General features: G+C 33.8%; 1 protein-coding gene across 1 annotated transcript in view; it reads left to right on the top strand.

Moving 5' to 3' along the window:
• Positions 1-18,802, top strand: part of ERBB4 (erb-b2 receptor tyrosine kinase 4) — a 1,180,328-nt gene that overhangs the window by 781,561 nt on the left and 379,965 nt on the right. The window contains exon 4 of the mRNA XM_059168147.1: positions 10,981-11,115. Coding sequence (XP_059024130.1) covers positions 10,981-11,115 — 135 coding nt within the window. The remainder of the gene's footprint in view (positions 1-10,980; positions 11,116-18,802) is intronic.

Consider the following 18,802-nt stretch of genomic DNA (forward strand, 5'->3'; position numbering starts at 1 on the left):
ATTGCCAGCGGAATCAATGGGACCTGTGAACTATGCACCAACCTAAGTGAACAAGGGGAAATCTGGGATGCCTAGGTGGCTCAGTCATTTAAGTGCCTTTGGCTCAGGTCATGATCCCTGAGTTCTGGGATCAAGTCCTGCATCCGACTCCTTGCTCAGTGCAGAGCCTGCTTCTCTCTCTTCTCCTTCCCCTGCTTGTGCTCTCTCTCTCTCTCTCTTTCTCTTTCACACACACACAAATAAATAAAGAAAATCTTTAAAAACAAAACAAAACAAAACACCCAACAGAGGGAAATCTAACAGCTCTAAATGTTGTCACAGAATGTAGTTACAGACATGACAAGAAATGACTCAAAATGTTAACTAAATATCCAGGATTACTGTGTGGGAGAAATTGTAGTTACAGAACTTATGTTCTTGTTCTCAGAAACATTTCTGCCGTATGAAATACAGATGATCACATTTTTTTATTAATCAAATTTGGAAGTACACCGTAATAATATGTTTGCTTAATATACCTAGGTCTAAAATCGTTACGGTATGCACCAAACTTAACTCACCAAGATTTCGTGTGATTCTCAAAAGTTTTCGTTTGGTCTTCTTGCCTCCCAAAAGATCCATGCTTTAGGCAGTGTAGATATATATATATATATATATATATATATATATATATATATATTTTTTTTTTTTTTAAAGTTTTATTTATTTATTTGACAGAGGGAGATCACAAGTAGACGGAGAGGCAGGCAGAGAGAGAGAGAGGGAAGCAGGCCCCCTGCTGAGCAGAGAGCCCCATACGGGACTCGATCCCAGGATCCTGAGATCATGACCTGAGCCGAAGGCAGTGGCTTAACACACTGAGCCACCCAGGCGCCCCAGTGTAGATATATTTTTAAATGATTTGGGTAAGGGAGGTTCCTGAACTAAATAACTTAATTTGAAATAGCTACCATTTTTTGGAGCACCTAGTATGTACCAGATGCTTTATATACATAATTGCAATACTCACTGTAGTTCAGCAAGGTAAATATTATTGTTCCTAATTGACAGATGGTAGAAAAGAAACTTTAATTTGTCTGAAATCATACAGATAAAAATAGCAAAGATGTCCTTAAAATATTAACTGAGCTGTAAATAAATTGTGGCATATTCATATAATGGAACACTGGACAATAAAATGAACAAATAACTAGTGCAGGTAACAAAGTAAATAAGTCTCAAAAACATTATTTTGAATGATAGAAACCAAAAAATATATGTAATGTCTGATTCCACTTGTATAAACTTAATACACAGGAAAAACTGAGCTATGGTGTTAGAAGTCAGAATAGTGTCTTTGCGGGACTTGATTGGGAAGGAGTAAGGAGAAATTTCTGGAGTGACAAATTTTTTGTGTCTTTTTCTGAGTGGTGGTTACAGGGATATAGATGCACAGACACTGTGTGCATGAATATATAAAAAACATAGAGCTTAAGATTCATGTACTTTACATATGTAAAATTCATGTATGTGCATAATATGTATGTAATGTATACTATTTTTTAAAGCTACACTGACTTAAAGCTTTATACAAACTAACTCCAAAGCTATTTTTCTATTTTGCCATAGTATTTGATATTCCAGATTTTGAAGCCAATGCTTTATAAAATGATGATACTTGCATTCAATTATTTATTCCTGATTTTCTCCAGATTAAAACTCTGTTTAAAAAATCTACTTAATTTGAACATAATTGTGGGTTTTTAAAGTTCAATAGTACCAGCTTCTCTACATTCTTATTTTATGACTTATTTACTTCCTTATTTTGTAAAACAGTGTTTTTATTTATTATTTTTAATATCATTTTGACAAATAGGCATTTTAGCAAGGACATCTGGCCCCCAAAGCCATATATTTGTTATTTTTAAGATTCTTACACAGCCTTTTAACAATCTTGATGTTTGAAATAAGATCATTTTACAAGATTAAGTCATTCTTCTTTCTCTTGCTTTATCTTTTATTTGCAAGTCTTAGCTTGCCAGCAACAAAGATACACAGCAGTATTATTTATTATTACTGTCATCAGAACAAATCCTACTTTTCTGAAATACTCTAAAAGAGTAGTGAGGAAATCACACATTGTGAGAAGAGTTATTAAAACTATAAAAACTAATATTGTAGGTGAGATATTTGAAAGTGACCTTGCAGTGTATCTCAAGCTTATTGTATTAAAGCCTATAAATAAAAGGGACAAATAATTTCTGGGTACTAATATGACTTTCCCCCTTATTGGTAATGAAAACATTGAACTCTGCTGATTTGTTCTACTAAAGCTATTATATTTCCTGGAAACTTGGAGCAGTTGTTTAAGAGGATTGTTGTCAAAAAAAAAAAAGAGGATTGTTGTCTGTAATGAGGGCTTTCTGTTAGGTAGGGGAATAAAAATATTTGATCTTTATGTAAGAAGTGTTCTATTTTAATGGCAAAAGTAATGAATTTTTCATTCTTTCTCTTTATATACATTTAATTATGTTGATCAGTATCAGATAGTTACTTGTGACTTCTGCATCTATTTTTCAGAATTCATACTTAAACCTTTGTTTATATAATTATTGATATAGTTTTAATATATTTCCAATATATTTTAAAATACAATTTTTTTTAAGATTTTATTTATTTATTTGACAGACAGAGATCACAAGTAGGCAGAGAGGCAGGCAGATAGAGAGAGAGAGGAGGAAGCAGGCTCCCTGCAGAGCAGAGAGCCCGATGTGGGGCTCGATCCCAGGACCCTGGGATCATGACCTGAGCCGAAGGCAGAGGCTTTAACCCACTGAGCCACCCAGGTGCCCCTAAAATACAATTTTCAAAACATTAAATCCTCTTCAAAAGAAATTAAAAGTTAGGATACATTAACCTACTCAGGTGTTTACTAATAACCTTGGATAGAGATCAAGTTTTCCACAGTATTTTGTAAGTGTTTCACACATTGGTAGACCCTTTTTCAAATAAAATATAAACTTCTTGCCTATGAAAACTGCATTTAAAAATAATATTACTAAAAATAATAATATTAAGGTAATTAACATTAAAATAATAGTTTACAATTATTAATCATTGGGGAAATGCAAATTAAAGTGATACCACATTATACCAACCAGAATGTCTACAATGAAATACATAGAAAAAAAGAAGAAAAAAAAGAAACAGGGTTAAACAAGGCTAAGAAGCAAGTAGCTGCTCATATACCACTGATGGGAATATAAATTGGTAAAAAACACTTTGAAAAACAGTTTGTCACTATAGTCCAGCAATTTTATTTCTAGGTATGTATGCAATATAAATGTGCACATTTGGTTACCAAAAGGCATGTTCTAGGATGTTAATAGGAGCATTATTTGTAATAGCCCAAATGTGGAAGACACTCAAATGCCCATCAGTATAGAATGGACAAATAAAACATTCAATTCCATACAGCAATGAAAATGAACAATGTGGATGAATTTTATAAACATAGTGTTGAACAAAAGGGAGTCAAATAAGAAAGAATGCATATGGTATTATTCCATTTAAAAAAAAAATACCAAACAAGGTGAAAGTGATTTTGTTCAAACTCAGGATAAAAGTTCCTTGAGGGAGTGATGTGAAGAAGAAAGCATAAGAAAGACTTTTGTGGTGATGGAATGTTCTATTTCTTGATCTGGGCGCTGGCTACATAAGTGTGTTCAGTTTGTAAAAATGGATTGCATTTGATATGATCACATCTATGTGTATATGTTATGCTTTAGTGAAAAAGTTTGAAAAATAATGTATTTCTTGAAGTCACAAGATATATGTTTTATAAGTATCCAGAAGATGCAAGGAGATTTTGAGTCAGTATGACGGAAACTGCTTGTTGTCTCCCAATACCTATTACCACTGACTAGCTTTTAAATAGTGGAATCTCTGCGAGATGCTAGAAGCTGAATTAAGGAATAGCAGTAGGTATAAAAAGAATAAGATAAGTTAAGAGACATTATGAGAAATTTTATTTAGGATATTAGACTGATTAAATATAGAGATGAATGAATTAATGGTTAAGTCTCAAGTTTGGAGTCTACTTGACTTTCACAGCATGTTATTCTGATGTTAACTGAAAAAAGGAAATACAGGGTGAGTAAAAGTTTGGGAGAAATTATTAGGGGTAAATATTAAACATATTGGCACATACAGAGAATTATATGATGAGGTAAGAGAACAATTTGAAAGGGAAATCCTATAATCACAATTTAAGGACAATTACAAGCAAAACTTATTTAAAAAATTTTTCCAGACATCAATGAGTTTAAGTAGATTACTACTTCTCTAAGAGGTAGGAAGAATCAATACATTAAGATTACACTAGTGTTACTCAATGTTTTATATACTTCATAATGGGAACACTATCTAGTATATGAAGAGGAAATATGACTTACATTAGGCTAACAGTTCAGCAACCAAAAACTGCCTTACAAATATCAGTCATGATGTGTTGTTACTGTCGTTACAGTCATCAAAAACATTTGAATTTCTACTATGTACTTGACACTTTTTTTTGACACTAAGGTCACAGGAAGATGTATGTCATGCATCTTATCCTCTAGAGATCTATAACAGGAGAGAGAAGACAAGTACACAAAAGGATAAAGAAAGTGGGCTAGTATTCACTCTGTCAGGTGAATGGTTCAGATAAGTCAGTGTTATGTGAGCTACAGACAGTTAGCCTCTACAAACTAGACGGTCGTAGTAGACTTCTCAGAGTTAAGATGCAAGCTGAAACATAATGAGAGCTAAGAATTCTACACTGGAACATTATGGAGAGCGTTACTGAGCTCTATGCAATTGAAATCAAGATATTTTTGCCATTATTTTCTATTTTAAGCTGATTTTCAGCCACTGAATCTAATCATTTCTTCTTAAAATTTCCTGCTCAGATCGGAAAACTGTCCACTGTTGCTTCCTAGCATTCATTCAGTATCCGCATCCATGAGCTTTTGACTCTGATCATTGAGCTGAAATACAGAAGGTTACTTCACTGATTTACATTATCACCCTTTCCCCACTCCCAATACAAATGTGACATTTCAATTTTGCACACTTCAACTCTCCTTAAATCATCTGTATAAAAACTTCAAAGCTTGATTGATGATGAATGAGCCATTGTCTCCGCAAGCACCCGGTTCTCATTAGCCTTTAGAGTCTCAGCTTATTAATAATGAACCTTGAGGGCTGACCCAGTGGGGTAGCAGCAATTCATTGTGCTCCCAGCTGAAAGGTCTGGGTTTGGGAAAGATATAGGAATCTCTGGACCAAGTCCATTCCAGAGATGATGTATTAAGTATCACAGGTGGATGATGTGAGCTATATTACTTTTGTATCATTATCTGCCAACAGACTTGTGTGGCTTAAGGTGATGACAGTAAGAAAGATACATTGCTTTATGTCTGAGAAAACCCAGTGACTGCATCCTATAGCTTTATCTTGAAAAGGGGCTTTGCCACTTTGGATTCTGACTTCTTGATTGTGACCTTTGGCTTGATAGGCAACATAATTCTGATGTATGGATTAGCCAGACATTCCCACAGTAATTAGACAAGTGCAATATCTCTAATCTTTATTTATTATATTATTATTTTAACTCTACAGTTGACATGCAGATGGGCCATGCAAAATAAGACATTTAGATATACAATCAGGGATTGAGGTTAAGTATTTCATTCTTGCTTATTTGATTTTCTTGTATTATCTTTGGTAGCTTTGTGAGTAGTAGTAAAATGTTTACTGTTGATACCAATCATGTAGACTCTAGTGGAATATGAGTAACTGCATTTAAAATTATCTTTATTTTATAAAAAAGAAAAAAAGAAAGAAAGACATTCAATCTTATTTATGAAACAGTTACAAATTGTGCATGGGGTCAAAGCAATTTTGTCAACTTCTTAAATTACGTAAGGAGGTCATATTAATATATATTTTCAGCAGGGATGCTACATCACAATTAGGCTATTTCATACCAGGCAGGGGGGGAAAAAAAAGCCATGATTCAGTATTTTATCACATTTTCTTTTGAAAGAATATATTTGTAAAATGTCAACGATTCTCATAATGGTCACTCATCCCCAAATTCACTGTAATAACTAGCATTTGAAAAGAAATGAAGAGTACAAAAGAACTTATTTAAATAAAATAAATATTTCCTTCTTTATTAGACTCATGCAAATGGGAAATCAAGGGGAGAAATAGTCAAATGGACAATCTTTTGGATTGGAAGACTAAGACACAAGTACTTTATGTTCTCTTTTAAATGTCATATTGGCACTTTACACTGTTCTAGAAAATAGTTTAAGGAACAATATGAGGTAGATTTATAATTCAATGTAAAAAACATGCTCTTAGACTTTATGTAACATATGCTAGGTAATTTGCACAGGTTTGAGGAAATTTGTTGTGTCCAGGATAGCTCAAAATCATCATTATTCACATGAAAAATAATACTGAATTTGATTTGCAAGATAGGTTTGGGATACTGATGAAAATGTCTAAATGTGACTTATAAATATCCAACATACTGCTTGCAGTAATTTTGTACATTTTCAATTGTGAGCATTTTATATAATAAAAGCTATTTATCTTTCAGCTTATAAAAACTCCACTTCAAAATTCTCTATTTTAAAATATTTTTCATATACTCAAAATATATGTGTATTGGTCTACTCAAATATATTTTTCTATAATCAGGCTATTACATTTGATATCATAGAACAAATATTTATAGTGATAATAGCTTCTGCCTTGCATAATGCCAGACTCTGGGGATATAGTTTTGACCAAAACAGAAATGACCTCTGACATAGTGAAATATAGAACCAGTTGAGATAAACTACAGAGCATTTAAGGAAAAAAACAACTTTCGTTTTTACTTTGATTTGGTTGGAATTCAAAATTAAAAGATATAACAGAAGTTAATTGATCAATGATGGTGCCAAATTCCACGTTACTTTTGTGTTTTAAGTTTGATTTAACAAATATTTGTTGATTATCTATTGCTTCAGGTTTGATATAGATACAGAACTGAAAAATATTCCTTGCCTTCCTAGAGTTTAATCTAGTATTTCTGTTATAAGCTATGTGCTATATATGTTAAATTTGATGTATGGGAAAATAGTATGGATTACAAATTACTTACTCTACATACAAAAGGATTCATATTTTTTACTTAACTTGTATGCATTAATCTAATAGGAAATGTTTGATACTCAAACCTATTTAAGTGTTTGGCAGAATTTTTAAATAGTTAAATATTTTTCATAGAATATCATATTTCATATATCTTACCATATTTAATTGTGAAATTTATCAAAAAAGACAATTTTGTGAACTCACTGAGAATTTTTTTATTATATAAAAAAATCAGTTTTTTTCCAGCAGTTATTACAATGACCAAGAATCTACATGTGTTTCTCTTAATTTTCTCTGACCTATTTCCTACAGTGGATGTGAAATACAATAGATGGGATTACCCTGAGGTCATTTACTTATTCTTTAAGTCCTTTCACTTTTCTAGGCTTTGGGCACCTTTATTTGAATGTCAGTTACACTTGTGCTTGTTTTCTATATTACCTAGAATTAGAAATCCTTTTTTTTTTGGCCATGGTTTAAAAATTTAATTATTAATCACTGTAAGGGAAACTGTCTTGGTGTAACACAGATCCAGTAAGCCTTTCATAGAACTTGTGACAACTCTACTGTTCTTGTTTCTTGGTAAAGATAGATCTAAAGTATAACCAGACATTTTCCTGATACCTTCTTGGATAAATATCTTACCAAGCATTTCTCTTTTTCTAATCCTTCTTTCTAACCTAAAAATGCAGCCAAGCTGTAATAGTCAAAAACATTAGAGATCCATTTTGTCCAGGAAATAATCTGTGTCTCTAACAACTTTCTTAAAGGTCAATATATTCCTCTAGAATTTTCTTAGTTTAGAAATAGATCTAACTGAATATTTTACCACAAATCATATTAAATTAATGTTTACAAAGGAGCACCTGAGTGGCTCAGGTTTCCACTTAGGTCATGATCTGAGGATCCAGAGATTTAGCTCTATGTGGAGCATGGAGCACGTTTAGGATTTTCTCTCCCTCTCACTCTGCCTCTCCACCCACCCTACCCCTATGTGCACACACTCAAAAAAAAAAAAAAAAAAGATTTGCATAAAGTTATAAACTCTCAAAAAATTGCATGAAGTTATAAGATCAATATAAACTACACCAAAGAATTAGTACAATATTAACATTTCCTTACCTATATTTAGGTAACGAAATTGATAAATAAATGTAAGGTAAAGTATATGTTAAAACTCCTCTATAAATGTCAATAAATTGCTCATTTTCTGACTATAGTGTTTGACATTCACCATCAGAGTATAATCTAGGCCAAATATAAAGGAAAGGACTATTTTCAGGGAAAATAGACACATACACAAATAGATTAAATGTGCCTTATAAATCCATCAATAAATACTAGAAGTTTATATATCTTCCTGATCAGAATTGCTAGCAGATGCTGGCTTTGAATTTAGGGTGTTATCCAAGCTGATCATGATTGTAGTCTTAATTTGAAATTTTAACATGTAAGATTATACTTGAATTTTTACTGCCTCCTTTCTAAATCCTTTTCCAAGTATAAATGAAGCTCTTGAACAGCATATTTCTGAGAAACAAATGTCAGCATTGGTAGCAGATTAATATTGTTGAAGGGATTTGATGAGATTATTATTCAGTGTAATATAATCTGATTCCATTTGAATATTTTTAGATAGGAAGTTAGAGATGGATACTATGTTCCTTCAATATGAACTATTTGAATTACAATGTGAGTCCTGAAAAATATACTCTTTTGACAATATTTGAGCTATTATGTTTTCTTCTCACATTTTTTTTTAAAGTAGAACTTTTCCAAATGTAGAGTGAAAAATAACCTTCATTTCCTGGATAGCAGTCAAAATCTCCTTTCTTGCCATCTAATGAAGAATTATCTTTAGAGCAGAAGAGCATCACCTAATGTCTCATGAGAAAGCTATTAGTATGAGATGGTCACATTTCATAGATAGAAACTTAAATGCCAAACATTAATGCAGAAATCCATTTTCACAATCTTTCTTATGTCTTATATCTCCTTTCTGCTTTGATGAAGATTGTATGGTTAGGTCATGAAAAATAATGAACTGGATTTTAGAAGTAGAAAGATGATCTAATTTCTTTTTGTTTCTTTTTTTTTCTTTCCTCACCTGAGAAAATGGAACCAATAGTCAGTGAAAGGACCAATGATGAGAACGGGAGTGATTTTAAATGTGGAAAGCCCTGTGATGTCGATATTAATCTGGTGCATTTTATACACACAAGGCAATAAGGCAATTGAGATGTGCCTATCTCTCTTCCACAAATACTCCTCTTATGGTGTCACGTGTTCCTTTCATTCTTTTATCTCTCTCCTTGGTTTAAGGTGACTCTTAAAAGTTTAGCTTTGGATACTGCACAAGAGATTATTTTTTCGAGGCCATCATGGGAAATAAAGTAGTTGCCTTCTTATTATTCATGTTCCTCTTCTTCCTCACTAGCAGTCTTGGTTGTTTAAGTTTTGTTCAAGTAGCAATTTGTCTACTCAGCCTCCCTTATAGTACAAATGCTCCTGGGATACCGTTCTGGCCAAGAAAATGCCTACATAATCGTTGGGGAGAACATCTCTTCCCAAATAGAAAGTCAGAGCCTCAGTAGGAAGATGTCTCTTGCTTGCTCTTCTGGTTTCAGCTTGCCTTGAGTTCGGAAAGACACTTAGATACATCAACCTTCTTGTGTCTGTAATGAATAAAACCAACACACAAAACAGATGTGGGTTCTATGGACACCACTATCTCCTATAGGTTTCCTATGTGAGAAAAATTATCCTCTATCTATATAAATTACTGTTAACTGTTTTTGTTACTTGTAACAAGGTATTATGGACTGAGATTTAATTTCTCTTAAGTTGTTTTTCTATTGTGTAGAAGGGGAAAATGTGGTGGATATTGAGCAGGAAGTTGCTATGAGTATTTCTAACCAATTTCTTCAAGTAGTAAGGATGGTATTTTCAAAAAAAAAAAAAAATAGTACTTTTGGAGGGAATATCTCCCCACTTCCCCAGATAACTTAAAGCAATCTGCAAGAGAATTATATATACTATCAGCCACTGAACAACTTAGCTGATCAAGGCCAGTGTGAAGTAGAGAATCAAGTAAAAATTGGCTTTAGTGTATTTTGTCCCATGGTCCTGCCATTGTTGCAATGAGCCATTGGGTTTTTATTATAGTTTTCTGTTGTTCATAAAGAATCATTGGCAATTCTATTGATTCCATTTGAGAGAATCAAAGAACATTTCTTTGAAATTGAAACATTAATTTTAGCTTTCATTTTGTTTTAATTACTTCCTACTGACTCCAGTCAATGTCACATGGACTAATAATCTTTTTAAGAGAGATAAACAAGTTAAATGGCCAAAAGAGGGAACTGGTTAAATAAATATTATTTAATTTATACTGTAGCATATTGTAGTTTCATTCAAAATAATGTAGAATAATATTTAATTATCATTAAATACTCACCACCCAATATTAAAACTAGCAGGTTATGAAATATTATATTCAATGTTATTCCAATTTCAGAGTAAAAAAAAAAAAAGGAAAGAGACTGAAAACTTCTATACCAAATATGAAGAGTGTTTCTCTGGGTATTTATATTATGAGTGATTGTATTTCTTTGTATTTTTCAATCTTTCCCAATTTCTATAATTAATTTATATGACTAAGTGATATTATAAAAGGTGCCTTGGCTATTAATAATGTGACTCTAATTTAACATTGAAAACACTTTAAGAATAAATCACTTTTATTGACTACCTTATCATCAACAAAAAGTTTGACAAGATCTCTGTTTGTTTGTTTTAATACAGAAATCCTTAATGGTGGAGTGTATGTAGACCAGAACAAATTTCTTTGTTACACAGACACAATTCATTGGCAAGATATTGTTCGGAATCCATGGCCTTCCAACCTGACTCTGGTGTCAACAAATGGTAGCTCAGGATGTGAGTAACATTATCTTTCTTAATGTCTCAAAATGTTCTTCTGCTTCTTGTGAAAACAAACAGCTTATGTTTATCATGTCACTAATCATATTTTGAATTTTGATTGCAGCCATTAAAATGTTCAGTTATATATAAGAGAAGAATCTTCTATTAGCTCTCCTTTTGGTATGATAACTTCCCTTTTATAAATTCTCATTTCCTTAACATGACTTCTTTTGCTAAATCTAAAAACTTTACTATATTTCTAATGTCTAAGCATTCCAATGTCTAAATATTTAAACATCTGCCCAATTGTCCATAAACTTAAGACTGGTGTCTAACTACTGCTTCGGTTCTTTGTGACCCATGTACCACTGAGAAAAATGTGGTAGGACAAAATTAAACCTTGCTATTCACTATAATGTTTTAAATTTTTAAAAAATGGTGAACACTGTAAAACTCCTAAGCCTCCATTTGCCCCTGAAACCTTTATGGTAATACTTCATGACAATTCCAAACAGTATAAATAGAATGGAGAATTACAGATTTCATAAAGAGCTATATGTTACATTCTGGTGTTAGTCATTAGCCTAATAAACTACCCAATTTCTCATGCTTCAAGTGTATTGTTTCTATCACAGAGGATTTATCAGATTCAGAGTGTTTAATATGATTAAATGATAAGCAAGTATAATTTGAACTATATAATTAAAATTTTACAAAATTACTCTGCCTGGAACCTGTTTCACTTTAATAAAGCAGGCTATGTGGTCCCCACATTTATTACTACTGACATTTGTATGAGAACAGAATCCTTATCAAGTGTTAACCTGGGTTTTATATTTCTCATCTGTTATTATATATTTCCCGCCTGAAATCATAAATGTCTTCACACAGTTCGATAATTATTTGCAATAGTGCTGATTGTGTTATGACACTTTTGTAGGAAATCAAACTCCAAGGGACAATTATTAAATTTCATGATGGCCCTAATAATATAATGGGGAAATATGAATGTATTTGATCCAAACTGACAGCTGTGTTTTTAATAAATGGCTAAATTTTTTAAAGTAGAGTAACAGAATTTTCTTGTCACCTTTGAGTAGAAATTTGTATGAGATTTCATCTTTACAGCATTCAAGTTGCCTACCTTGTAAAATTACATGTGAATAAAACATTGAATCTGTTCACACTAACAAGACAAATGATGTGCTTCAGAAACGGCTTCCATTTTCAGTCTGCCCATACTATGGTTTATTTTATATTTGGGGATGTGGATTATAGTGGATGCATAAGAGGAAAGGGCTACTGACTTAGCTTATTAGAATGACCAGCTTTTAATGCCTGAATGAGACCAGGCAAGAATGAAGCCCAAGAGAGAAGCCGAAGGGAAGTCTTACCGGATGTGGAAGAGGAAAGGTCTGGGGGGTTGCTGCACTTTCACAGATGGCATCTCTTTGTGCTGTTATTTGTGGGCAATTTTGGATGGTGTGCCTATAATTAGGCAACTGTAGCTGCATTTGTTTTGCATGCAAATAATTGCAGGTGCAAAAATTATAAATGCAGAGTAGAGTCGTAACAATTGGTCCTTTACAAATTAACCACCAATTGCTTACTGAAGTTTCATCCTTTACATACTAGTTCTCTTTGCTGATACATTAAATATACTGCATGACACCAAAACTGAAAATAATGAATTCTCTGGTCTTTGAATTCTGGTTTCACTCTGACTGAATTTTTTCCTCTACTTTCTCCCCGTGGATGATAACAGGTACCACATGGCTTTAAGTAGGCTCCATGCCCAGCACGAAGACCAGTGCAGGGCTCGAACTCACGACTCTGAAATCTCTGAACTGAGATCAAGAGTTAAACCATTAACCAACTGAGATACTCAGGCACCCCTTCCCTCAGGGTTTTAAGTGCAGCTTCTATAGTGAGGACTTCCAGAACTACAGTCACCCAATCAGTCGCCAAAGTTAAAAACCTGGTGGTCACCATAGACTTCTCCTTCTTCTTGGTTCATGGCATTTGTTTAATCATTAAATCATACTGAATTTGCCTTTTTCTTGATTTTACATATTTCTTAACATTGCCATAGCTGTAATTCAAGTCTTCATCCATTGTCTGAGTTACTGAAATCATCTCTGAATTCTTAATAATTTTTGAGTCCACGAACCCTGTGCCGTCTGGTGAAACCAATAGCTTCCTTCTTATATTAATTTAAAATTAATAAATAAGTACAAAGAAATATTTTATATCATAAATGCATAAAAATAAATAAATCCATTAAATAAATTTTAAAGGATTACAAGGAAAATTAATTATACTGAAATACATTTATCAACATACTTAAAAATAATTATGTGATATGGTAATATGCTTCTTTATTAGCATGTTAAATTAAAAATATATAATAGTAAAATTAATAGGCAATGTAGTTTTGTAGCTGTGATAGGCCTAAATATTATTTTTAAAATAATCACTTTAATAAACGGTGCCAGGAAAATTGGATTTGTGCATGTACAAGATTGAACTTAGACTTTTATCTTACCCTAAATGGAAGAAATTAACTCAAAATGAATTAAAGACCTAAACACAAAACTATAAACTATAAAATTCCTAGAAGAAATCATGGAGGAAAATGTTCATGACATTGGATTTGGCAATAATTCTTGGAGCTGTCACCAAAAGCAAAGACAACAAAAGCAAAAATAGAAAAATTGTGCTACACCGAACTTAAAAACTTCTGTGCATCAAAGGACATGGTCAAAAAAGTGAAAAGGCAACCAACAGAATGGAGAAAAATTTACAAATTGTATATCTCACTAGGGGTTAACATCCAGACTATATAAGAACTTTTACAACTCAACAACAGAAAACAACCTAATTCAGAAATGGACATGGACTTCAAATGGTGTTTCCTGAAAGATGATATACAAAGATGATCACTTTGGTTTTTTAAAAAATATATTTATTTATTTATTTATTTATTTCACACACACACACACACACACACGCACACACACAGAGCCCAACTAAGGAGAGCGGCAGGCAGAGGGAGAGAGAAAAGCAGTCTCTCCGCTGAGCAGGGAGCCCGATGTAAGGCTCAATCCCACGACCCTGGAATCATGACCTGAGCCAAAGGCAGCCACTTAACCAACTGAGCCACCCAGGTGCCCCATCACTTTGATTTGAAATCCCGATCTAAGCCATGAGATACCACTTTACAGCAGTTAGAATGACTATTATCAGAATGATAGAAAATGCAAAGTGTTGGTGAAGATTTGAAGAATTTGAAACCTCTCTGCACCATTGTGGCATTTCAAAGTTGTAAAATAGCTATGGAAAATAGTATGAAGTTTCCTCAAACATTAAAATAGAACTACCATATTATCCACCAACTCCACTTCATGGTATATATCCAAAAGGATTGAAAGCAGAGTCTCAAAGCATAATTTGCACACTTATTTTTATAGTAGCATTATTTATAATAGCCAAGAAGGGGAAATATCCTAAATGCTCATTGATGAAGGAATGCATGAACAAATGTGGTACACACGCGCGCGCACACACACACACACATTATTCAACCTTAAAAAGAGAAGGCAATTATGACATGTTGCCACATGAATGACATTTGTTAAGCAAAGTAAGCCAGTCATAAAAAGACTATGTCTGCTTACAAAAGGTATCTAAAGTAGTCAAGTTCATGGAAACCAAAAGAAGAATGTGGTTACCAGAGGCTGAGAGAATTGGGAAATGAGGAATTTCTGTTTAATGAGTATAGAGTTTCAGTTTTGCAAGATGAAAAAAATTTGTAGATCTATTCCACAACAATGTTAACATTCTTAACAGTACTAAGCTGTATACAAAAAATGGTTATGACAAGGGTGGTTATGACTGAGTGGTTCAGTCAGTTAAGCATCCCAATCTTAGATTTTGGCTCAGTTCGTGATCTCATGGGTCCTGAGATGGAGTTGGGCTCCCCACTCAGTGGAGAGTCTTCTTGAAGATTTTCTCCCTCTGTCTCTCACCCCACTGGCTCTCTCCTTCTCAAATAAATGGGTAGATAAATCTGATTTAAAAAAAGGTTATGACAGTAGATTTTAAAGTTGTGTGTTTTTACTGCAAGAAGAGAAAAAAAAAGAAAGGGGAAGGGAGAGAGGGAAGAAGGAGGGAGGAAGGAAGAGAGGAAGGAAGGAAGAAAAAAAGAAAAAATCTTATGATACCCATCAGAACTGGAATGCAGTATGAATACATCTATAGTTTCTAGTCATCACAGTGAAGCAGGTACACTTATCTTCATAAGTGATAAAAATCCTATATTTAATAAGATTAATGTGAATAATAATGTAAGGATTCCTCATTCAAGTTCAAGGACCTCCTAAATATATCCCCTAAGCCCTTTAGGGTCTCCAGGTCTCCTGGTTAAGAGCCCCCGTGTTTAACTACTCTCCTTGCCTCCGGTCCTGACAAATCCACCTGACAAAGTGCCACCAAAAGCTCTGTTTAATACATAGCTAACCATGACCCTGTCCAAAAACCCTGGTGCTGTAACTGACTCATGTGGGGGGAGGGGTCAATTCTTAACAAAACCAAAGGCTTGGAGTTTTTAGCAGATTCCTGCTTATTTCTCTCTACAATGGAATGAGTTCTTATAATTTATTTGTCTGTACTGCCTTTCCTTTTCTGTTTGCCAGACTAAATTTTGTTCATACTTTAAGACACTCATTAATTGTTATCTCTTGTAAGAAATGCTCTCTTCTATAGGCTAGATTAGGTAACTTTTCACCTGTAACCCCATAAAGAGCAGTCCTGAAATCTAGCATTCTTACTCTAAAATGAAAGTCCTTGAAGACAAGGCCCAAGTCATCATTTTGCCCTATTTTAGCACATAACGGATGGATAAAATTTTTATACTGAATAGACAAATAGATGAAATATATCAGTTCATAAATAAAAAAATAAGATGAATCTAAATACTTTATCCATCATTTATATGTAAGAATTATAATCTACAGTAAGGCAGCTTATTCATTTTCAGTCTTTTTCAGGTAAAAAATGACAACCTACATCTGTGTGCCTAATTTCATTTATAACTATATAATTATGTCATGCCATTTATATTTGTGTGCTACTTTTATTTTACTATACTTATAAGAAAAAATACATATGTCAGATTTTCCTTCAGTGTAGACTGATTTGCCCTACAAGTGTAGTACTTGCAAATCTACAAATCATACAATTTTGAAAAGAATTTAAGAATATTTGATTCTTGGGGCAGCTGGGTGGCTCAGTGGCTTAAGCCTCTGCCTTGACTCAGGTCATGATCTCAGGGTCCTGGGATCGAGCCCCACATCAGGCTCTCTGCTCAGCAGGAAGCATGTTCCTCCTTTCTCTCTACCCGCTTCTTTGCCTACTTGTGATCTCTCTTTTTCCGTGAAATAAATAAATAAAATTTATTTAGTTAGTTATTATATTATTTATTAATACATATTAATATAATGTATATTGTTTATTTATTTATTCTTTTTTAAAATAATATTTGATTCTTAGGTGATATTTTGCAAAGTATTTATTACCACAGTCTTGGCTTTTTGTGCAATACTAATTCTTAATGCAAAAAAAGCAAAATCCTTTCAAGAACAACCTGGCTTTTCATTGACGTAACTTTTGGACTATAATTGGAATAATGAAGAAAAGGTTTGGTGTGTCTAGAGAAGAAATTTTAAAATAGTAACACTCCTTTAAAAATACATGATTTAGGAATGATTTTAACCGAATTGTATTTTTCCAAAATACTAGAGGTATCTCAATCTAAACTTTAGCAAGGTACGAGAGGGATGAGTGTCCTTTTTATTAAAGAAATCCCTAGCAAGATTTACCGAACATTCTAATATACTTGAATAGGTTTATCAGTGGGGCTTTTTCAATAAACTACTATTCAGACTGAAAAAAGCATATAGTAAATGATGTTTCACTTGCTTGGAGTACTTCTAATCACTCTCATCACCATTAGAATGTCAAAATGATAGATATTAGTTGCCTTTGAAAAATTAAACAAATGGGAATGTATCAGAAGATAGTATCAGACACTATTTGCCAAGAAGACTGTGTAGTCAAGAGAATGGCACCAAACTGGTTGTTTGAGACCTCGCACTGCCTCTTGTTAGTTATTTGACCTTAGGCAGGTCACTTAAGCTCTCATTACCTCCATTTCCGGATCTATTAGAGGAGAGTGTCAAGAGCAGAGCTGAGCTGAGCTGTTAGATTTCAGGGTTTTAAGACAAAGAACCAATAAGAAGGCACCAGTCAAGCTTTCAATTACCTAATCCAATAGCATAAGCAAGAGGCTGAGCTGAAGAAAGCCTCAACTCCCACACTGCCCATTTTCCCCCACAGAAGAGCTCCGAGAGAGCTCAGGTGGATCAGATTGGTCAGTTCACACATGGGGAACTGTTTAACTGCTGAGGGAGCCCCAAAGAAAGGCCTATGAAATTTTATGGATCTAGGAGCCAGAGGGCAGGTTGGAGGCAGAGAAAAAAGGACTAAGAGTGGAAAAGTTGAGTACTGAGTCAGAGTAAAGAAAAGGGTCTTAAGGGTTCACTTCTACCCATGACTTTCCAGCAAAGGCACCTGAGGAGGACCTCTGTCAAAGGCATTTGATGGGGTCACCTGGGTGGCTCAGTAGGTTAAGCCTCTGCCTTCGGCTTAGGTCATGATCTCAGAGTCCTGGGATCAAGCCCTGCATCGGGCTCTCTGCTTGGCAGCAAGCCTGCTCCCCCCACCACCCCCTGCCTACTTGTGATCTCTCTCTCTGTCAAATAAATAATTTTTTTTTTTAAGGCATTTGATGAGTGGAGGAAACTGATCTAGTAAAGTAGCTATGCTTAAGAGCATGGCTTGTTAGGGGCTCCTGAGTTTTCCCCAGACTCACAGCACTGGCTGTGCACCAAGTCCTGTGTGGGTAGGGTGTGAGACCTGCCAGGGTAAAGCTTTTTAAGTTGCCTGCGGTCAAGCTTGAAAGATCACACATAGAGTTTTGGCCAGGAGCTAATAATACCAACTTCATAGGGCTATTATGAGGAATAAACAAGTTCCTACGTGTCAAAATTGGAGTAATTTCTTATGGTAAAGGAATAGAGTGACATCCAGTTATGATTTGATTTTCTACATGCATTAACCATACGTGGACAGTAATAATTTTGTAATATGTGAGTTATATTTTTATTATATATTAATTACTTAACATTTTATTTTGTTTCTGTTTCCCATGTGTTTAAGCAAAAGATAATATTTTGTAGCTTGAACTCTCTGAGGCACTAGAAGGAATAAACCTCAGATGCTCTAGGTCCTGTGGTCTCTTCTTCCGCTTACCCCAGATACACCAGTCATTCTCAGCTGCTTTCTAAAACCAAACGTGGGTTTAGAAAGCTATCCCACTATCCAAAAAGTAGAAAGTTCCTATGAAACCTTTTGAGTCAAAATGGCCTAAAGTAAAGAGTGTCCCTGGCTTTTCAAAAGTTTATATTCTATCACTTTTCTTTCACAAAAGACCAATGTTAGTACAGTAATGGCCTCTGTGTGTGTGTGTGTGTGTGTGTGTGTGTGTGTAAGTGAAAATCCTCCTCCATTTCTTTCAGATAACAAACAGGTATTATATTATATTATTATAGGTCTTCACAAAGATAAAAAGGCCTATTGTGAA

The sequence above is a fragment of the Mustela lutreola genome, chromosome 3 (genome assembly GCF_030435805.1).
Source record: "Mustela lutreola isolate mMusLut2 chromosome 3, mMusLut2.pri, whole genome shotgun sequence".
In the NCBI taxonomy this organism is placed as follows: Eukaryota; Metazoa; Chordata; class Mammalia; order Carnivora; family Mustelidae; genus Mustela; species Mustela lutreola.